The sequence below is a fragment of the Mytilus californianus genome, unplaced genomic scaffold (genome assembly GCF_021869535.1).
Source record: "Mytilus californianus isolate M0D057914Y unplaced genomic scaffold, xbMytCali1.0.p SCAF_8, whole genome shotgun sequence".
Lineage (NCBI taxonomy): Eukaryota > Metazoa > Mollusca > Bivalvia > Mytilida > Mytilidae > Mytilus > Mytilus californianus.
This window is the reverse complement of record NW_026262734.1, coordinates 64,886,583-64,911,196: the sequence shown is the minus strand read 5'-3', so window position 1 is coordinate 64,911,196 and position 24,614 is coordinate 64,886,583. Positions and strand designations below refer to the sequence as shown.

Sequence of the window (24,614 nt, the reverse complement as noted above, 5' to 3'; positions counted from 1 at the left end):
ATTACAAAGTTTGTATAGGCAATGTTGCACCCGGCCAATACACCTTATGTCTTTTTAATCTCTAAAATTACACAACTTCTCAACCAGTTGAAGTTTTCTGGGGCCTTGTTCAAACGATGTATTGTTCATAAACAGTTCACAGAAACATGTTTAAACCATCGTACACTCGTCAAACAAATCATTTTCAATGCTTTTAATTTGTCTTTTTAAAATTGAAGCAATGACCTGAGGGAGGAAAAGGTTTGGAAAGTGGACATTGTTAAATATTTTAATAGTTAAAGTAGCAATTTTAAAAAGACAAATTAAAAGCATTGAAAATGATTTGTTTGACGAGTGTACGATGGTTTAAACATGTTTCTGTGAACTGTTTATGAACAATACATCGTTTGAACAAGGCCCCAGAAAACTTCAACTGGTTGAGAAGTTGTGTAATTTTAGAGATTAAAAAGACATAAGGTGTATTGGCCGGGTGCAACATTGCCTATACAAACTTTGTAATTGCATTATCTTTTGATACATGTTCACAAGTCACTGTAATAAACAAATTACTTGTTCATTTACTTGTTTATTTTGTTGCGCTTGACCTCAATAGGAAGTTTTTTAAGTAACTGTTTTCCAGAATTGGACTAAATAGCGATAAGGTGTATTGAACCTGTAAGTCACCTATTTGAAAAAAATTGTAAGTTTATACAGTATCACGGACTACATGTAAACATAATACTTCTCAATTAATTCAAAATCAAAATTAAATTAAAATTTTATGTTCAAATTAATATCTAGGTTAAATATATAGATAATTGAAATGTTGTAGATTATACAGCAACTGACGTCTTATATGAAATGCACGAACAATATATTTTTTTAACTTTCTTGCATAAAGTCATTAAAAAGTTTTTTTTAGCACAATTCAAATTTTATACATTCATTTTTACCAGTTAAAAGTTCACCAAAAATGTTGAATCAACAGAATTAAATTCCATTGTTCAGATTCATAATTATAAATACCACTGAAACCTAATAGTCCGATTATAAAGGAGTTGATGTAATTGTTCTTATAGTCCTGTCTTTCAATCAAAGATACTATAAAAACAACGAGAACTAGACATCAAGCAAAGTACAGACTAGGTGAACATAACTTTAACAAGATACTAAACTTTCAATCGTATTTTCAAAATGGAAAAACAAAATTTGAACCCGTTAAATTTCAATCGAATTTGTATGTACATCTAAGACATAACGTCTGATAGCTGGAGTGCTCACAAATGTACAAACAACATCATATTTAATTTGTGTTAGTGTTCATTGCGATTTGAGTTCAATACAATGTCTTATAAATCCCTCTGTCGTCAACCATTTCCCTAACTTGTTTTCTTTATCTCGAGCATTTTGCACGCGTTGCTCCATTGCCTGACATTTTGAAGGATTATATACTTTTACGAACAATCTATTTTCGTTTAAATCTATGTTAATTTTTGTCCGAGTTACTCTCCACCAAAAACTATACGTGAAGACCTCTATTTCAAATTTGCGGTCATCTGGACACTCCAAATACTTAATCGAAGAAAGTATACCAGTATTATCTATTATTCCGATAACATTGCTTTTAACAACGTCACCTACTGTGAGATCGTGTATGCGATGAATCTCTCGCTCTTGTAAAAAGAATGGTACATCTAATCTTGATGTTGATTTAATGAAGTCCTCATCAACAATATTTTCTTCGTATTGCTGATATTTCGCCCAATATGCAAAATGAATTGAGCTTTTAGAAAACATATCCCGTTGTGACTCACCGATTCTGCTTCTGGCTCGACAAACAACTTGGTTTGGTGGAAAAGAAGAGGTTTTGCAGTCTTGTATATATAAGTTTTCCATTTCTATATCAACGTCAACTTTTTCCTCAATGATGTGTTTTGTGCCGAATAGAGCAGAGGAAATATAATGAATAAGATGAATGCATCCCTTCGTTTTGTCTTCGTTATTAATATTGACATCAGTAACAATACCCATCTGACTTGTATATTTAATGCCATGAAAACGCTGATATATGATGTCCCCAATGTCTATCTGATCTAATCTGGTCACTTTCCGATTATCTCCAGATTTGATTTCAAGACAATTTTCGATAAATCCTGCTGTCGTCCACCACGAACAAATCTTTTCTTCTTTGTCTCGGGCGTTTTGCAGACGTCGTTCAAAAGATGTACATTTCTCAGGATCATAACATTTCACGTACAATCTGTCTTTATTCAGATCAATGGTATAATTTCTTCGAGTTATTCTCCTTGAAAAGGTATACGTGAACACTTCAATTTCAAACGTGCGCGTTTTTGAATCATCCAAATACCGCATTGAAGAAAGTATACCGGTATTACCAATTTCCCCAAATACACGGCTTGTAACGACATCACCTTTTTGTAGATCGTTCATGTGATGTACCTCTCTTTGTTTTCTTAGGCGAAATGTTTCATCTTTGTTTTGGCGACATTTAGCCCAATTTGCTAAATGATCCGAACGATTAGAAATTATATCCCATTTAGTCTCACCTATTCTGCTTTTGGCTCGTCTAACAACATCGCCAGGAGGAAAGGAAGGCGTTTTGTAGTCTACTAAATAAATACTTGATTTATCTATATCAACTTCAAGTTCTTCTTCGACAACCTTTCTTTTACCTGTTAAATCAGAGTACCCATAATGCACGAAACGAATGCACCCTTTTGTGTTTTGCCTATTTATATTCCTGACTTCAGTGACAATTCTTTTATGATTCATGTGATTTGGGTATAAGCTTTCATGACTACGCTGTGATATGACATCTCCGACACCTATTTGATCTAATCTGGTCACTTTCCCCTCCTCTGAAGATTTTATTTTTATGCAGTGATCAATAAATCCCTCTGTGGTCCACCACCAACCTTTTAGATCTTCCAAACATTGAGCATTTTGGAGACGTTGATCCATTGCCTGACAATTTAAAGGATTGTATACTTGTACGTACAAATTGTCTTTTTTAAGATCTATGGTATATTTTGTGCGAGTAACCGTCCATGAAAAATTATATTTATATACTTCTATTTCAAATTTGCGTCCAATCGAACCATCTAAACTTTTTACTGTGGTAAGTATACCAGTATCAATAATACCGATTACATTGCTTTTAACAACATCGCCTTTTCTGAGATCTTTTTCGTGATGTATCTCTCTCTGTTTTTTGAACTGTGTTACTTCTGTTCTTGCAGATGATATTCTGAAGTCTCCATCATATGCATCATCTCTACTGACATTTTCGTACTTTTGAAATTTCGCCCAATATGCAAAATGGTGTGAGCGATTAGAAAACATATTCCACTTGGTCTCACCTATTCTGCATCTAGCTCGATTTACAACAACGTCGGCTGAATTCGAAGACCTTTTACAATCTAATAAATAAATTTTTGACTTTTCTAAATCCACTTCAACATTTTCCTCGATAATCTCTTTCGTACAAAATGAAGGAGATGACCCATAGTGAATTATACAAATGAGTCCCTTTGTTTGTTTGATATTTGAAATTTTAACTCCGGTAACAATACTTGCATGAGTCGTATATTTAATTCCATAGATACGCTGAAATATGACATCCCCAATATCTATCTGATCTAAACTAGTAACTGCAATACGATCTCCAGATTTGAACCCAAGACAATATTCTATAAATCCCTCTGTGGTCCACCAGCTTCCCTCATGATCTTCTGCCTTTTTGGCGTTAAGCACACGTTGTTCCATACACTGATATTTCATAGGTTCATATACATTCACGTACAATCTGTCCCTTTTTAGATCAATGGTATATTTCTTACGAGATACCTTCCAGGAAAAATTATACGTATACACTTCTATTTCGAATTTGCTTTTATTTGAACTATCACAGCTATTACTGGTAACTGACGCAAGTATACCAATATTATCAAGTTTGCCGATTACGTCGCTTTGAACAACATCACCTTTTTTAAGATCTTTTATGCAATGTATCTCCCGTTTTTCTTTAAACCGTGGTGCTTCTGTTGTTGAACAATATTTTTTGACGTCTATATCACATGTTTCATCAATAATCTCATTTTCGTATTGTTGATACTTCGCCCAATAGGCAAAATGGTGCGAGCGGTTAGAGAACATATCCCATTTTGTCTCGCCGACTCTGCTTCTGGCTCGAGACACAACCACGTCAGGTAGAAAAGAAGGCTTTTTGCAGTCTTGTAAATATAAATCTGACATTTCTAAGTCAACTTCAACTTTTTCCTCGACTATCGTTCTTGTACCGAACAAAGTAGAAGAACAATAATGAACAAGACGAAGAAACCCCTTTGTGTTGTCGTTGTTTGAGATCTCTATTTCCGTAACGATACTTGTATGTCTTTTATATTTGATTCCATGAAAACTAAAACGCTGTAATATGACATCACCAATGCATATCTGTCCTAAGCTTGTTACTTGCATATTCTCTTTGAATTTGATTTCAAGGCAATATCGAATAAATCCCTTTGTCGTTAACCACGAACCTTTCTCGTCTTCCATGTTCCTGGCGTTTTGAAGACGTTGCGCCATAGACTGGCAAAGTGCTGGATTATATATTTGCACGTACAGTCTTACTATGTTCAGATCAATGGTATATGTTTTGCGAGTTATATTACGACAAAAATCATATTTGAACACCTCTATTTCGAATTTGCGTCCATCTGAACTATCTAAATATCTGAGAGACGAAAGTATACCGGTATCATCAATTGTTCCAATTTCAGTACCTTTTACAACATCACCTTTTTGTAGTTCTTCTATATGATGTATCTCTCTCTTGTCTATTAAAAGTGTCGCTTCTGCCCTTGACAAATGTCCTTGAATTTCGTCATTACAAGTATCCTCGAAAATTATATTTTCGTACTGTTGAACTTTCGCCCAAAATGAAAAATGATCTGAGCGATTCGAAAATGTACTCCATTTGGTTTCGCCGACTCTACTTCTGGCTCGACTAACAACAACATCCGCTGGAAATGTAGACAAAGGTGTGCAATCCAATAAATAAATATCTGTCGTTTCTACATTAATTTTGAAATATTCCTCAACAATACGTCTCGTTTTAAACCAACCAGAGGACCCATAATGAACAAGACCAATATATCCCTCTGTCTGTTTGTCATTTGTAATCTTGACCTTAGTAACAATACCCGCATGGTTAATGTGATGATAATGCTGTGATATGACATCACCAATATATATTTGTTCTATGCTTGTCACCTTTACACGATCAACAGTAAATGGGGAGCTCAAGGCTTTTCGTAGTTTTGGAACAGCCATCTGAAAAGCGACAGAAAAAAAGATGAGTAAAATCAACACTGGTATGGCGACTCCAGGTATTGCAGCAACAGCAAAATGCAAGAGTAGAAAAGTTATAGCTGATGTCGCTCCAAATACTCCAAATGTCAACCATAAGTCTAATAATTTTCCTTTCAAACAAGACCAACAAATGTGCCCTTTTTTGTAATTTTTAAAATGAAATGCTGTCATTAAAAGGCAATATATGAAATATAAAGCCCCTGCTCCACCTAAAACAAGTTCTGGTACTGCCATACGAAGACTTGCAGCAATTTCATCTGATGAAATGAAAAGCAAACGGAGTATGCCCTTTGCAATTTTACTTCCAGCACCAAATAGCCGTGCGACTACATCCATAATTTTTTGTCTCAGACTTTGAACTTGGAAACTTTCGCCTTCTCCTACAACACACCAAGTTGCAAAATGTTCGCAGTTGCATGTTAATAGATTATACTTTTTGAATTTGTCTCTCAGTGACAAAATGGATTCTGCTCTTGCAATAATTCTGTCTGGTTTGTATCTTGGGAAAATATAATCTACAATGGATATATCTTTTTCTCTCAAATCAAACTCTTTGGTTTCCTCATACACACCTATTTTTCCATTATTATATGTAAAATGTATAAGGACCATTGTAATACATGTTCCCATTGTACTTTTAATGTCTTTAATAATGGCATGGTGGTCATACGCCCTCTTAAGTCTTCGCTTTAAGTCTACATATATTGTCGAATATTGCCCTGGCATTAATATGTGTTGACCTTTCTTGAAACTAGAGACATTCATCACCTTCCTTTGATTCGAACAATTGGAGCAACTCTTATCATGATAATTTTCATTTCCTTTTAATTGGTTAATAGCATTTTCTAAATCAGAATCTGGATCGGCGTCTGCCCTTCCTGATTGGTTGCTATATACTTCTTTATGTTGTAGTATGTCCTGTCTTGGCTCTTGTATGTCATACTCTCTCATCTCAGCCAAAACTTCCTCAAGGTCAACATCACTCTCTTGTTCTTCTGGAAGATCGTCATCAGATAAACTATCAAGTAGTTGAGCAGTCTCAGAAAATTGTGCGTATCTGCTGGCCATATCTAACCTGTAAATCAACTTTAAATTAATACAAAGTATTTATCAATATACCAAGAAATTGTAAATGCAGTTTTGCATAAAATTACAATTCTATTTTTCCTGAATGTCTTTGATTACTTTCGTACAGCAAACTTATTATGGCTATATATTCTATGATAATATGATTGGAGATCGACAAGAATGGACCTGTTATTAAACTTTACGATCATGCCGATGCTTATTTTTCTAGGTGTCGTTTGTGTTGAGATGTTAGATATATAAGTGAATAATAAGAAAGACGATGGAAAATTACAGAATCCAAGAAAAATAAAAAAAAAATCCACGAACACTTTGTATTAATTAATAAGAACCCGTACCATATGACAAAAGAGCAAATCAACTGAGTCTCTGTAAAAAAATAAAAATGTACCAATGAAGGCGACAACATAAGTCATTATTAGAAAAAAAACCAGAATGAACAGACGAAGTCAATGAAAAGGCAAATAACAGTCCACTAAATACTAAAAAGAAAAACAAATAATAAAATATACCGATTGTGATATTTTTAACTAGTGTGGATTTGCATGCCGGATGTTGCTTGCATAGCAACAACGATGTACAATCTGCTGAAGCACATACTGTTGTGCATTTTGGAATTCATGGGATCTTCAGTCTTTGTTTATCTTGATTTTTATCTCTTTTATGGATTTATGAGATTTGAACAGTCATGTTGCATCTAATTTGACTTCTGACATTTGAATTTACTGAACTATGATTCCAATATGGGCGTTATCAACCATATTGTTCTTGTTTTGGTGGAAATTATATTATTTCCTGATGCTCGAAAACACGTCAATTTAAATGTTTATATTAAACAGCTTATGAAAATTTAAAACACATATATCTAAGACGATGTATCTATATTATAACCATGAAACTGTTCAAAATAATGTGTTTGACAAGTGATGTAATTGTTTGTCAATCTTTTTGACTCTAACAGTTTTTAGATCTTTCATCCGTAATTTTCGCTATGCAAAATACTTAAGGTGCCAAGGATTGTCTCACAAGAATAACTGATTTAACAGCTTCAGTAAAAGGCAACTTAAGATTAATAGACAAGAGATAAATTTACAGACGAAAATAAATGTTTTTAAAGATCTAAAGATTCAATAAACACAATAAATGTAGTGAATGGTTAATATCATCAACACCAAATTTTTTCGATATTTGTAGATTTTCAGTGCACTGTCATAAATGCATAATTCTTTATGTCCTTATAATGGTCTGTAGAGTAAATCTCGGGTTCGATATAATATTTTTGTTCGTCTGCTGTTAATGCATATAAAACCCAATTGAGATATATCAACCCAAATGTGTTTTAAACATTATCTTCAGCTGACACTCATTAAAGTTTTAGTTTTTGCATTAATACATTCCAATTGATATTTTATAGTGTGCCTTTCTATGTTGTGATGTTATACTATTGTTTCAGAAAAGGGAGAAGGTTTGGTACCATTAAAACGTTTAATCCCGCTGCAAATGTTTGCACCTGTCCTAAGTCAGGAATCTGATGTTCAGTAGTTGTCGTCTGTTTATGTAGTTCATCCGTGTTTCTCTTTTCTCGTTTTTATATAGATTAGACCGTTGGTTTTCCCGTTTGAATGGTTTTACACTAGTAATTTTTGGGGCCCTTTATAGCTTGCTGTTCGGTGTGAGCCAATGCTCCGTGTTGAAGGCCGTACCTTGAACTATAATGGTTTACTTTTATAAATTGTAACTTGGATGGAGAGTTGTCTCATTGGCACTCATACCACATCTTCCTATATCTCAGTGCAGTCCTTTTGATAGTAGACATTTTTATCTATATCTTTGTTTAATGACATACACAAGAGAGACTTAGTTGATTGGTGAGTGTTTTACGCCGGGTCAGCGCACACTGCCTATATCACGACGGAAATCATCTTGCAAATATTTAAAAAAGAACAATATATAGGTAAATAAGGTATATTATTGTTCCAATACATAAAACAATTACTAAACCATCATCAATTAAAGAGTTAAAATGTTGTTTAACAAACTTAAATGAAACAAGTTGAATTCTTTAAAACGAAGTTTAATATTGGTTGCCCCGAGACTTTAGAATAAATGATCCAACATGTTATTCTCTTTTCATTGTATCGTCAAAGTCTAGACATTCTTATAAAATATTTCTAACTGTAGACTGAGAGGTATGAAATCAGGCTAAAGTTTTTATCAGTAGATTACTCCTTTGTCATTTTAGTATGACCTATGTGACATCAAGATATGGCGCACTTATCATTTCGACACTTTAATCCAATGTTAATAATGTAGCCGTGCCTGGTTAAATAAGATTATTAGTGTTTTTATCGAAGTCTGTTTGTCGTAAATTAAAAACATATTGTCTAATAAACAGCTACTTTTACAAATTGTGGCTTGGATGGAAAGTTGTCTTATTGGCACTCTTACCACATCTTCTTATATCTACACACTTATCAGAAATACTAGGCTATAACCTTTTATCCCAAGCGCGAGCTTCATCTTTAAAGACTCATCAGTAGCACAAAATAAAACAAATTAGAAGTTCAAACCAAAAACGAATGTGAAGCACATTGTAAGTCATAATTTGAAAAGTTGTGCTTAATACAACCAATGCCTTCTATGGCAATGGGGTAGAAAACCATATTTGTTTCGAGTCGTACAAAATTTTAAAAACCGAAAAATAAATCAAAAAATTACCATCTTAATGAAATTTCATGTCACCCCTTATTGTTTACTACTCGGCTGGTGATATCATCGCTGACGAAACGTCAAGGGCGCTCCAGTCAAATAGTCTCGAAGACTAAATAAAACACGAAATTGAAGAGCACTGCGAGCCTAAATGTCAGAACGTTGTGGCAAATATGACAAAGTATAAAATGAGGATATGGTATATCAGATATTAATATCTAGTCTCAGATAGAATTTGTCGCTTCTTTTTCAACAGCTGTGTTTTAATGAATTCCCTGGCCCTAAACCATACAAAAAGAAATTATTTTTCTTATATTTTATTTGTATTAAGATAAATAATAACATGAAGTTTTTTTTAATTACAAGGTTAAAAGAGTTTCTGATTTTAACACGTTCAGTTGCCTTTAAACAAGAAAGTGAATCAGTAATAAATGTTGTTGTAATTGAAGTTAAAATTAAATTGAAGGGCCATTGCTATTGCCCTCGTTTCTGCAGTAAATATGGAGGCTGAAAGGAACTAATTTAAGAGTTGATGTTCTGTCTTCGTAGACAGTAGCTTAGGCAACTGAATCCTTATCATTAATCTTAACAACTTATCAATTGAAATCCGGTGAAAAGCTTTAATGTTTAACAATTCTTGATGAACAGCCAATATGCGTGGCATAATTCAACACTGATTATCGCCCTTTTTTTTCTTGACCCTCCGAATCCCCATCCTACAAAGTATGTTAAACACAAATAAACATGCAAATTCTAAAACCAAGTAAACTCTTTTTTTCTACTTTCAAAACCATTGATTGATTATCCGTGTATTGTGACTATTATATAAAACTGTAGTTACCAATAATAGTATGTGAGTGATTCTCTACACCAAATTAATAAATCATCACACGCGCCTGATACATATAACTTATAAGCCTTATCTGTTTAAGGATGTTCGCTTCTCTTGTCTTTGAATTTTTGCCAGATATTCGGAATCCTCTGGTTTTATCCATGTAGTGTCATTAAAAACTTTTCCCCGCTAACCCTTACTTTTCTTTTTACAATTTTATTTCTAATAGTTTAAAAAGCCATATTTGAAAATCCTATAAAATCCTTGTTATTTTTTCATAATTTTTGAAAGAAAAAGGGTGCCAATGTTGAATGTAAGAAAAATCTAGAGAGAATTATTTCTCGCCAATGTCTTATATCTCTAAAACAAGCACACGGATCCTACATTTTTGTCTGCTTTTTCAGTTCCTGTATTTATATACTATCAATTTATAACAGTCTTTAAAAAAGCTTGTTATTTTGAAACAGAATAGCGAACATCCTTAACATTTTTCAATATGTATGACTGTATTGAAATAAGCAAGGATCAAACTTCCATCAGAATGTACTTAGTTGTCTTGAATAGCGTTGCGCAATGAGTCATGGTTCATTAATCGTTAAATACAGCTTAATGACATTGAAACGAATCGGGGCATCGTATATCTCATCATTCTTAAAATTTTCTTCTGACGTCAGGCCTCATTTCGATATATAATAACAAATAAACAAATGTTCTTGCAATCACAAGGTAGACCATATACGAGTGGAATCATCTTTTAAGACTTATTTTCAATGTGATGTTTGTTGCAAACGTTTTACGGAAAACAGTTTGGTAATGCATACACAACACATTCACAGTGACATTAAATTGTCTAGTTAGAGAAGTGCCAGAAAACTTAACAGGAAAGAAATCCACAGGGTGCACTTCCGGATAAGAAGTTTGTTAATGTTAATTGTGAGATAAAATATATAGCGACCTAATAAGTGTACTTGTAAGCATTTTATTCTTTTTTTTTTAGTTTGAATAGGATAAAACCATACCCTAAAAGAAGACAACACGTTATTAAATTTTATGCACCCTTAGCTCTTTTCTGTAATTACTTTCTTCAAGGATGACCAAAGCAGAATATTCGAAAGCCAAGGGCGTATGAGAACCGAAACCGTTGGAAAGCTATGAACATGACCGAAAAGGACATAAAAAAAATAGTCACATCCATCTAAGGTCAGTTTTGCAAGAAGAAGTTGAAACTTTATTCTCTTAAAATTTTAAAATTTACGAAAGACAATTTGAAAGTCTAATATAAATTATGTCAGTACCAAAGTACTGACGACTGAGCCGATGATACCCTGGGGGACTGATAGGCCACCAGAAAAGGTATCGACACAGTGCTATAAACAGGAAAACAACACGTTATAAATTTCATGCAAATATGTGAAATACTAAACATTCAGCGCAATAATGTCGACTCAAAGGGACATAAGTTGTTAAATGCAAGTTCTTCGATTGGACTCGAATTCTCATATTTAACAGACTAATGTGTATATCCAAATTACAAAAAGTCTAAAATAAACAATTAACAATACATGGGCTCGATAGTATGTATCGATATTTCGTATGTATTCTTGTCTACACGTCAACTTCTTAACCATCGACATGACTTCCGAAGAATGTCGACGGTAATAACACCGATATAAACATTAATATGAATATAAATAGATAGCGACCACGTGCAATTGGATTTTTCTAGGTCTTTAATTTCACACAAAAAAAAATAAAGTTTTATTTTTATTTCTAAGCTCATATGGAATATAACTTCCTGATGATATCATCAGCTTCATTCGTTTGATGTGTTTGAGCTTTTGATTTTGCCATTTGACTACGGACTTTCCATTTTGAATATTCCTCGGAGTTCGTTTTATTTTTGGTTATTCTACTTTTTCAGAAGTCTGTGCTTCTGTACTTTCTCTTAATCACATTCCCTCGGACTTGACCTTATATGGGCTTGGCTATTTTTATAGGGCCTTATTAGCCATTAAGTTTTTCACGTATTTGTCTGATAAACCTTTGACATTCAGAATTTTAGCTGACCGTCTCGGATGAATGTAATTGCAGATGAACGCTACTAAATCATTAAATTTTAGTTAATTTTGTTTAATTGACTTTCCATCTGTTTTGATTAGAGCCTCACTTATGAGTCCTACGTATCCAAAGTATAAGTCTCGTATCTTTGATGAGTTTTTCGCATGAGTATAATGTATATTATAACTTTTCTTTGCATGGAAGTCCAAACGCATTTTCAATGAAGTATGACAAAACTAGCAGCCAATTTTACACCCACCCCTAACTTTAAGAATTTATCCTACATCGATATTTTTTCTATTGTACCCAACTTCCGACAAGGAAATAGAAGAGGGCAAAAAGGAGGCACACCACTGATTTTTTATTGCTTTCCATGTTAAATTCTTTAATTTCAAGCATTCATAGTTGTTTTGTCTTGACTGCAAAACGTGAGAGTCATTCTATGTCAAAGCACTATATTAGCCTGTATTGAGCTGAAAAAAATCAATTTACTAGATCAATCTGGTTTCCGAACTTATGAAGTACAAAACAAAAATACTTCAGATCTTTACAATCGTTTAAAATTACATGTATTTGTTGAAAAGTGAATCAATCAGCTTTCATTTGATAAATTTTGACTGTATACCTATCAAATGTTTTGACAGTTCAAGTAAAATCCCATTTAAACTGAACAAGAGCAAGAAAATAAGTAATCAAATGAGATTGGTTGGTTGACCGTTATGGAATAACCGTTTCACAGATGATCTGGGATATGTTCCTTATGTCGTAACTACAACCCCTTCCCTTTTCACGAATGTGACCTACCAAATTAGACTTTTTACCGGGTTTGTAATAACATGAGCAACACGACGGGTGCCACATGTGGAGTAGGATCTGCTTACCCTTCCGGAGTACCTGAGATCACCCCCAGTTTTTGGTGGGGTTCGTGTTGCTAAGTCTTTAGTTTTCTATGTTGTGTCTTGTGTACTATTAATTGTCTTTTTCTTTTTTAGCCATAGCGTTGTCAGTCTATTTTCGATATATCAGTTTGACTTGGTCTTTTGGTATCATCGCCCCTCTTTTTTGATACCAAGATTAGAAAAAAAATCTATGTAACATATTGTGAAAGCTACATCCCTGCGTAGGAACCATTTTTGTTTAGAACTGCTGGTATGTTCTTTCTGACCGTTTCGAATTAGTGGTGTCAAAGAATAGTTTGAAAAGATGAAACAACATTAATTTTGTCGGTCAGAATAATGGAAAAAAAATAAACAAACAACACTGGTTTTCATATAAAAGTATGTGTATGAAATTTAATTGAACTCAGGAGTATTTTTGTTATCCAGTTATAAAAATTGTCAGACTATCGTTAAGAACATTCATTCAATTGCATAATAACATCAGACCTTGATTTTGAAAGACGTACGAACATCCCCAGTTTAGATATACATGTATCATATTTACTCCATTCCGATGTTATTTTCTTTGCATATAGCTATACTATGTTTAAAATAATCGGTGGGGGGGGGGGGGGGGGGGGGGGGGCTCGGTACTTGTTCATCTACTGTATCATTAGCCTTTCAAAACTAAGGTTTTTAGTTCGAACTTCGCACATGTCAGGTGTTCTCTCTTTGCATTTCGACTGCCTACACCTATAAAAAGTATCCGCCGCGATACAATCACAGTGTGGAAAGTAGCGTTTAACATAATCAATCAATCATTCTAAATACTGCTAGGATGAAATCTTTTGACAGTAATAACAATAAAAAAATCATTCAATGTCTATTTTTTTAAAAAATTATATGAGGATACATAACATATACATAACGCAAAAAATCATAACATTCTGTAACATTTAGAGACTTATATGGAATAACTAGGTATTATGCCACCTTTTGTGTCCTACTTATACTAGTCAATAACTTTAAAAATGTAACCATTCATGCTCGGGTAGATTAGAACTCGCAATACAACAAATACCGTCCTGCAGACCGTCGCTGGTGTGTTATTTTGTTGATTTAAAGATGTGGCCGTCCTTATTAAAGGAAATTCGGTCAGTATGGTCTCAACAATTAGTAAAACCACTACGGTACTCTATATAGTAGTCTATAAAATAAACCGCCGTGACATGATTCAAAATAATTCAATTAACAGCTATCAACGACTACCACTGAAATTACAACCATTCGAATCAACAATCGGTCAAAATCAGGAGTGGGACACATTTGGTAAAATTACAGATCAGACAACTATTCTGGTATCTAAAGAAACCTTTACAACGGAATACTAGTATTGTACATTCCTATTTTTGAGGTGCTATTATTTATAACGTACGTCAATATTTATACAATACATGCACACTTAGTGATCATTTGAACAAATTATATCTTAAAAATTATCAAATTAACAGTGTTGTAAGTCTTCAATTTTTCTTTACTGTTTCTAACATTGATTTCGTATTTATAAATCAGAGGAACTTGTAAAAACGTCAATTGTTCAAACACTAGTGAATCAAACGCACAACGACACTTTGTACCCCTTGGTGTCATTTGTTTCTTGTTGTCAATTATGTTTTTCGTTTATTGTCGCAGATAAAAAAGGGCACCTCAGGTATATCAAAAAAACAAGGTCATTGACTTGCTAAGTAAAGCCAAAACACATTTAAAACACATATAAAACAAAATAGAATGGCATCATATATTGTATATTCTGCAAGTTTCAATGAATGCTTATTAAGTGTTAATGAGGACTTGTTGACACAAAATGTATACTATATAGGTAATGCAAATGCAAAAAACCTTGATTAACTAACGGAATAATAAAATAAATCAGTTAAAACAATTTGGAGGTGTACACTAGCTTTACGCTTTACATTGTAAAAAAATTATCAGAAATTTTCATTAAATCTGATTCTCCCATTAAAAAGAAGCAGATTCAAATGTATATTGTAGGTTCCGAAATTTCAGAGTTCATGCCAGGCTAAATTAAATCTCAAAAAATGATATACTAGTGTAAAAGTAGATCCTGTGAAAGTTTCATAAAATTCCATTCAGAGAAAAGAAAAAAAAACCCACCTTAAATGATCAAATATAAAAATATACACCATTATGCTTAAGCGAGTTTAAGTAACTAAACAATACATAACAGAATTTGAATTATAATATCCAGAATTCGATTGCAAAACAGAAATTGGGCGTTACCTTGATATGCATAATACATCTTCACAGAAAATTATCAATAATCAATGCAAACCTCATTTGTTCGTTAATCTGTAATGCAAAAGACTAACCTGTCTTTATGTTAATTTACCAGTCACAAAGTCGGGCCAGGACAGTCTCCTAAACAAAATTAGGATTCAGAAATTTTCTGCTGTCAAATTCTATATATATATACATATTACCTTCGGAAAGTCCACTAATTTCAAGATAATCAGTGTACTGTTACATTATCTGACTAACCTTTTGTCTAGTGATAAAATAAAACACCGTAATTTCTTATCCAGGAAAGGCCGATCTTAATTCATTTGTTACTACAACCTTTAGCAGGCTCTGGGATATTTAAAATCTGATATATCATGTATATTGTGAAGAAAAAAAAGTAAAAATAACAAACACACCGACTCCTAGGAAACGTCAAAACGGAAACTAATTAAATTGAATAATCAAAAGCTCAAACACATTGAACGAAAGGATAACAACTGTCATATCCCTGAATAGATGCAGGCATTGTTCATGTAGAAAATAGTGGATTGAAGGGGGTTTTATAGCTACCTAAATATCTCACTTGTATGTCAGTCGAATTAAATTCTTTTATATTGACAACAATGTGTGAACGAAACAAACAGACATACGAGACACATGTTTATTTGTAAAAATAGAGGAATGTGTGTTAACCTGTATATTTCTTTTGGTTATTTGTGTCGTTATGTTCTTATCTTATTTTAACACTTTTTATGTAATTTTTTTTACTAATCTTTTTCGTGTTCAAACTACAATGCATACATACATTTACACGACATACGTGAATACAACATATGACATTGTTATTATGTTACTAAACAATAGTAGGAATTTACAAGTCTTGGATGTGAATAAACAGTATACTATCTTAAAAAACTTACGAGTTCATTAATTATACAATCATCTTCAAAATAATTGAAATGAATTCAATAATTTCGCGCCATCTGTAGACAAATGACTAGTGTTTGTTTTTAGAAAGATATGAATATTCTAACATTTCCAAACATCTTTTCAAAATCTAAAAGAAAGCTTGCACAAATTTTAACAGTCTGTCTAAATAAATGATTTTAACACAGTTAATGTAATACTAGTGTACAAGAATTTAAAACTTAGTAATCAGAATTCAAAACGTGAAAAATTACACTGTTTTTATTCAAAAATATTCTTACTCAAAAACAAAATTCTGTATATAAAACAAAATAGATTGAATTTGTATATGTATATTCTGCGAGTTTCAATGAAAGTTTAATAAGGTTTAATTAGAACGTGTGGTCACAAAATGGATACTTCCAAGATAAAACAAAGGCAAACACCTTTATTAACTAACGAAATCATTAAAAAATTCAGATAAAACAATTTTGAGGTGTACACTAGCTTTACCATGTTAAAAAAATATGAGAAAAGTTCATTAAATCTGATATCCCAATAAATGAGAAGCGTATTGAAATGTGTATGTGTATATTGTAGTTTGAGGACTTTACTGAGTACAGATTTTCCGCTAGACTAAAAGAAATCCTAAGAAGTAATTCGAACTAACAAATGCTTTACAAGTTTAAAATGTAAAAGTAGGCCCTGTAAAAATTCCTTCCAGCTGTTAAGGAACAATACCGAATAAAAAAGGAAGGAATTTAATTACCCCTTAACAGCGCTTAAAAAAATCAGGGCGTTTCATGAGGTAGTGCACATGAGAATGTGTCTCAAATTAAATACACTATAAATGATCGAATATAAAAATATTCACTATTACACTTAAGCTAGTGTAGAAAAAAAAAAGTAAAATCACAAAAATACTGAACTCCGAGCAAAATTCAAAACGGAAAGTCCCTAATTAAATGGCAGAATCAAAAGCTCAAACAGATCAAACGAATGGATAACGACTGTCATATTCCTGACTGGATAAATTCAATACTTTCGCGCCATCATCAAGGTTTAATGAGGACTTATGTACACAAAATATGTAGGCAACTGTACATTGCATACAAGAATTTAATTTTATAACATCCAGACTTTGATTAAAAACCAGACAGTGGGCGTTATCTTGAGCTGTATAATACATCTTTACAGACAATTATCAATGTAAAAAATCATCTGTTTGTTAATTGGTAATGCAAAAGACTAACCTGTCTTAACGTTATTTTACCAGTCACAAAGTCGGCTGAGAACAGATTCCTACCGAAATTCAAAATTAGGATTAAGAAAATGTTCTGCCATCAAAATCTATATATATATACATATTATCTCCGGAAAGTCCAGTAATTTCCAGATAATCACAGTAATGATTTACCTGGATAACCTTTTGTCTAGTCATAAAATAATACACTGTAATTTTTTATCTAGGAGTTGCCGATCTTAATTCATATTTTTTCTCCACAACATTTTAAATAGAAGGCTCTGGGATATTTTGAGTCTGATATATTGTTAAGAAAAAAGTAAAATAACAAAAATACCGATCTCCGAAGAAAATTCAAAACGGAAAGTCCTTAATAAAATGGCAAAGTCAAAAGCTCAAACAAATCGAACAAAAAAATTTCAACTGTCATATTCCTGACTTGTTACAGGCATTTAATCATGAAAAATGATGATGATGTTGGGTTGTATCGTCCGGCTTTCTTGGTAGATATTGCGGACTTCAAAGACCTATTCTTACAGTGATGGATCTGCTGTTCTTTTCCCTTTTTTCTTGCTCCGACCGGATGGTTGAGTTTGGTACGGAGTATCTTGCCGTTCTTGTAAGACAAAGGCAGTTTGAATGGCCTCTTGATCTGGTAAGAATATCGGAGAATTATGAGATGGTGTGCGAAGTATGTCGAGGCCATCGATGTCAAATCCCTCTGTACAATCTATCCTGTAACGTTAACTTCTAGGTTTAAATGGAGTGTAGAAGTAACGGCGATGGTATATCTTCTGGGAGTTGTCTGGGTCCTTTGCCTTGATTCATATGAGTTGGGACTGTAACCTGGTTAGAACTGGCGGTACATTTCCAATCTGGTTCTTTTCCTTTTAACTTCATGGTTGATAAAATCGCCTCCAAATCATTCGGTAATTCCATAATAATTGTTCACGAGGTTAACGGTTCAGAATACAGCTCTCATGTAGAAAATGGTGGATTAAACCTGGTTTTATAGTTAAACCTCTCACTTGTATGACAGTCACATAAAATTCCATTATATTGACAACAATGTGTGAACAAAACAAACAGACATAAGAGACACATGTCTATTTTGAAAAATAGAGGACTGTGTTAACCTGTATATTTCTTTTTGTTATTTGTGTCGTTATGTTCTTATCTTACTGTCACAATTTTTAGTTAATTTTTTTACTAATCTTTTTCGAAATCAAACGACACTGCATACATACTTCGTTACACGACAAAATTGAATAAAAAGTATAACATTGTTATTATGCTACTAAGCAATAATAAGGACTTACAAGTCTTCGATGTGAATACACAGTATACTATGATTAAAATACTAAGGAGTTCATTAAATATACAATCATATTCAAAATATATTACATCAATTCAATAATTTGCCCCCACATTTGTCGACAAATTAGTCGTGCTTGGTTTTAGAAAGATATTAATATTCTAATATTTCCAAACGTTTTTTTCAAAATCATAAGGAAAGCTTGCACAAATATTAACAGCCTGTCCAATTAAGAGATCTTACCATAATTAACGTAATACTTTGATACAATAATTTAAAACTAAGTTATCTAAATTGAGGAAAACCTAAATATTATAAAAGGTTTTACCAAATACTGCTAAGGGAATCTATACCTGAGGTAGATGTTATTTGTGTCGTTATGTTCTTATCTTACTGTCACAATTTTTAGTTAATTTTTTTACTAATCTTTTTCGAAATCAAACGACACTGCATACATACTTCGTTACACGACAAAATTGAATAAAAAGTATAACATTGTTATTATGCTACTAAGCAATAATAAGGACTTACAAGTCTTCGATGTGAATACACAGTATACTATGATTAAAATACTAAGGAGTTCATTAAATATACAATCATATTCAAAATATATTACATCAATTCAATAATTTGCCCCCACATTTGTCGACAAATGAGTCGTGCTTGGTTTTAGAAAGATATTAATATTCTAATATTTCCAAACGTTTTTTTCAAAATCATAAGGAAAGCTTGCACAAATATTAACAGCCTGTCCAATTAAGAGATCTTACCATAATTAACGTAATACTTTGATACAATAATTTAAAACTAAGTTATCTAAATTGAGGAAAACCTAAATATTATAAAAGGTTTTACCAAATACTGCTAAGGGAATCTATACCTGAGGTAGAAAATCCTTAGTAATTCGAAATAAGTCAAGTTTTATAAACAGTTCATTTTGTCATTATTACCATATAAGTAATAAAGCATTTTAAGACAAAAGTGTTAACTCAGTCGGGCCGAAATTTTTCATTTCTAATTTCTTTATAATCCCCTGTAACGTAAACATAAATTTTACAAAGAAGCAAATTAGAAGTCACTTCATTACTAAAGAATCTATTTGCGGTAACAAAGAAAAACAAAAAACGAAAAAATAACCAATAATTATTATTCATCATTTATCTATATATTTATGCATCACACCATATACAATAATTTGGATAAAGTATTCCTTTAATCTCTATAAATATAACAATTTCGATTTCAATAGCAGTGCTTTTCGTTCCTTTGTTATCTTGTCTTGAATACGTGCGTGAGTGGATATTCATTTTAAACAGGTACGCCATGTTTGGATAAAGACGGATTAAATGAAGTGCAAGTAAACTGTGCAACTTTAAGATTAAATGCATTATAGGACCTAGATAGATTAAACATCGAAGTAAGGTTTATTTACAGAAGGTGAAAAATAAAGAAAGTTGAGTAAATCATCAAGATTCTCCTCTCATGTTTTACAATTCATAATAACACGAACATTTAACAAAACCAGTAATATTAAAACAATCACAAATAGTCAAAACAAAAAAAGATGCGTATAACATCGTAAATCGTTAATCGTAATTTACGCTTTATCGAAAATACAAACAACAGTACAATAAAACAAACAACAGCAAGCAACATGTGTTGTTTAAATGCGTGATGGTCTTGACTTTTCAAAAAGAGTATGTATATTATCTCACATGAATCTCTAAATAAAAAAAGGGTAACCCAACGTGAAGGGAGGGATAGTACAGAATTTAAATATAAGTTTAAACTCTTAGAAGTTCGGGTTATATAAATATTGAAATATGCTGCACAACCCTATGTTTTGACCTTTGAATAAAGTTGTAGGGCATATTAACTTTCGATTCTAGTATATAATTTTTCACGAAACTTCATAGTAAAAGTGGCACAGTTTTAGCCGTAAAAGGAGTTCCTAAAATAAATAGCATTGTCTATATTTACAGAAATGCAACCTATATTTAGTGACAAGTATTTTGTGTTTCTTTTTTAGTTGATAATTAACAAGTTTCTGGATATGCTGTTTAGCAATTGTTCAAATAAACTCATCATAGATACCAGGATTGAAATTTTATATTTGCGCCATATATCTTGATTCGATGTTTCCAACTAAAATGTTTTTATGTCTGACACAAATAAGGTTTATTGTAAATCGACGATTTGAAAGTATACCCAATACGAAAAGGAAATATATACTGTTGTCGAAAAACTCGAACATCAATGAAAGTAAAATAACATAAATGCCGAACTCCGAGTAAATTCTAAAAAGGAAAGTCCCTTTTTAAAGTAAATGACAAAAACAAAAGTTCAGACACCAAACGAATGGATAACAACTGTCATATTTTTGACTTCGTACAGGCATTGCTATGTAGAAAATTGTGGATTAAACTTGTTTTAATAGCTAGTAACTTTTCACTATTATGACAGTCGCAAAATTTTCCACTATATTGACAACGATGTGTGAATAAAACAAACAGACATAATAAATAGGGTTACAGCAGTCAACATTGTTTTATAATCTTAATAAATATAAAAACTAAGAAATATAGCAACAACAAAACGGCATATTGACAAATCACATTAGCAAAAACGAAAGACAAGGATACACAAATTTACCATAGCACGTTAACGGGATGTACAAGTAATGAACCACGTCAAATGGATATAAGCAAAAATAGACTAATCAGTAATAAAGTAATAATTTACAAACACATATAAAAGAATAATATAACACGTAATTAAAATGATAAACAACGTCAGTACCCAGAATCAATACTCAAGATCATCGTGTATTATTTGTGAAGTTGATACGATAAATCTATTAAAAAGTCTGAGTAGCAGCTGCAAGCTCTTGAATATCGACTGAGTTGGGAATTGTATATCCCATATGCAGGTGAAGTTGGTATATTGCTGCTAAAGTGTGGGTGCTTTTTTGGAGGGGGAGGTGGGGGAATTGGGGAATTGAAAAATATAAAAAATAAAATCGTCTCGTTTGTCATAGATTCTGGTACTGAGATGACTGCTTATGTCAAATTCGAGGCATAAGTCTAAAAATGAGACCGAGGAAGCCGTGCCTGTTGTTTCTTTAGATTCTAGTTCCGAAGACATTATCGAAATACGCATCCAGTGAGGTAAAATTAGTACCGTTAAATCTATTACTAGCACTTGGTAGATGCCTCAGCTGATGAGCTGTAAGTCCACGGGGGTTACACCAACCCTGTCGAAGTACTGGCATACACATACGGCTATCATTTTAGTGAAATGTGCTGTTATAACGTTTTGAAACTATTTTTAAACTACGGAATATAACTTCCTAATTACAAGCTCTTATTACTTGTCCCTATTTGTCTATTCGTTATGTACTTTCTTAGTTTGATCAGCTCTTCAACGTTTTAACAAAGAAAGATAAATATCGGAATAAAAAGAATTTGTCTCAAAGTAAAAAGACGAAAAATGCTCCAATGTTATTGTACACCATTTTGCTTTAGCTAGTGTAGGTAACTATACAGTTCATACAAGAATTTGAAATATATCATCTTGACTTTGATGGAAACAGAGAAAAGTGGGCGTCGCTCGAGTTGAATAATATACGTTTACAGAAAAATGTCAATTAGCAAAAGGAACAATCATTCGTTTGTTAATCTGTTATGAAATAGACGAACCTGTTTTATGTTATGTTTCCAGTCACAAAATCTGCTGAGTACATATTCCCATTGAAATATTATGATTACGAATTTATCTGCTATCAAATTCTATAAATATACATAATTTCGGAAAATCCAGTTGTTTCCAGCTGTTTACATACCTGGATAACATTTTATCAAGTGATTGAATAATCCATAGTAAATGGTGATCCAGGAAGTGTCGATCTTAACTTTTCTTTGTATTTACAATATTTTTTTAAAGCTCTGGGCTATTTATAGGTTGATGATATATCGTTCAAACACATATCTCTTGAGGATGACTGTGGGCTGACCTGTATTTTTTCTTTCGCTTAGGTGGGTGGTTTGGTTCCTAGCTCAGTAGTCGGAACTACCGTAATGACATTCATAACGAACTTTCTAAAATTGTTCGTTTATTAATTTTGAAGTTTTAAAGAAACTGAGGTTTCAACTCCCTCAGGCAAAGTTGACCTTAGAAGAATTTGGCTATTTTTTATGTACTTTTGGTCATATAGCTCTGTAACTGTTTCGGTTCTTATTTACATCCATGGCTTTTAAATATTCGGCTTTGAGCGTGCCTGATGAAGGTAAATCCAGAAAAGCGCTTCAGATGCTTTAAATTTATAACGTGTTTTTTTTTAAATTTTTATTGAATTTTAATCACAATTTTGTTCAACTGCTATAATCATGACCTCCCTCACATAAAAAAAGAAGAAAAGTTAAATTTGCGATCTCACCAAAACAAAACATATCTCTTTATTGTTTTCATGTAGAGTAGCACAACAGAAATAACAGTGAACTCAAAGGGTGAATCATAGGCAAATGTATCAACTCATCATAGATACAAGGATTACAATTGTGTACGCCAGACGGTTGTTTCGTATAAAACTAAGACTTACAAGTTTGAGCTTCCTAAAAAGCTATGAACTGCTTAGCTCTATCCTAATTTAAGTTAATATGTGTGCATGTGCATGTAGTTGTTGATTAAGTATTTGAAATGTGACTTTTTTATATATTGATTTATATAAAATGGATTTACTTTAAAGACCGGGGCTAGTGTATAAAAGGGTGACAATCTATGAAAATATGAATATATTCAAATTTAAGGCAGGGTTTAGGTCTATGGAACATTTTTTGATATTTCTTATTCATTACTTCCATTTTTTACTATAAAAAAGTGTACAGAGGTGGGAACATAAACAAGAATTATTGAGAGCTAAACAGATTGAAAAAAAAATCAAATTAATAATTAAAACATTTTAAAATGAAATTCTGAGGTGCAAGAATTTTCAGATTCAAATCTTGTGATTGACAGATGGGGAGGAGATACCCATGGCAACAGGTTCTTGTTAATCATGTAAATATTTACACAGGAAGTAGTGTGAAACATGTGAATAAATTCATGTCTAGATTATACTTCATGCACTTATGGTATGATAATCCACTTACCAAACAACATGGGAATAAGTATTATTATCCTAGTCAGTGTATGAAGAAATACAAGGAATGGTCACTGATGAATGTATTTTATACCACAGGAATTATATAAAATCTGTATCAGTATAAGTTTCAATTTCACAGATAAACCATGTATTCACTTTTTCTGTATATTTTTTACCATGAACAGAATAAGATATTTCATGAGGTTTGGGTTTAAAAACAATATTAGGTAAATAAAGGATTATCAGTTGTAAAACTTTTGACTTGACAATTGTTATTCCCATAGGTGGCCCATGTATGGAATGTTATCAGGATTGGGGGGCCAGTTTCGCACAAGTTTCAATACACAATTTGGCATTATATCTAGTTTATGCCAGATAAAATTTTCGAATTTTGGATCACATGCCTAAGCTTGTAATTTTTTTTCCTGATATCTATCATCTCTCCAAACATCCCGATGATACATCATTGTCCAAAAGTATTTATATTTTTCCTTTCTCAAACTGTTATTTCTCCTGTGTCTTTGCTGACACTTGGTCTCCCACCACAATTGTCTGTTGCTTTCATATCAGTAATGCATGGTTTACACAAACAGAAAGGACATTCGTCACTATCTGCATTTTGCTGAATAACAAATCTGTTTTCACCTGTTTCCTCATTTGCATTGTTATCATCATTTTCAAGAATTTCATCAGTTTGGGTTGTTTCATTGACACATGTTGCTTGTTCACCATTTAATTCTTTCACATCCCAGTTATAGTATCCAAAAAAACTTAGA

The 24,614-nt window shown here is 32.5% G+C and overlaps 1 protein-coding gene across 1 annotated transcript; it reads right to left on the bottom strand.

Moving 5' to 3' along the window:
* Positions 1-1,122: 1,122 nt before the first annotated feature.
* Positions 1,123-22,439, bottom strand: LOC127711155 (uncharacterized). The gene is made up of 2 exons (XM_052217106.1): positions 22,397-22,439; positions 1,123-6,445 (listed from the first exon to the last, which is right to left on the bottom strand). Exon 2 carries the CDS (start codon positions 6,436-6,438, stop codon positions 1,300-1,302), a length of 5,139 nt encoding a protein of 1,712 aa, XP_052073066.1. The 5' UTR covers positions 6,439-6,445; positions 22,397-22,439; the 3' UTR covers positions 1,123-1,299.
* Positions 22,440-24,614: the final 2,175 nt, after the last annotated feature.

Coding starts and splice junctions, on each gene's coding strand:
- LOC127711155 (XM_052217106.1), bottom strand. CDS start 6,438: ATGGCCAGCAGATACGCACAATTTTCTGAGACTGCTCAACTACTTGAT.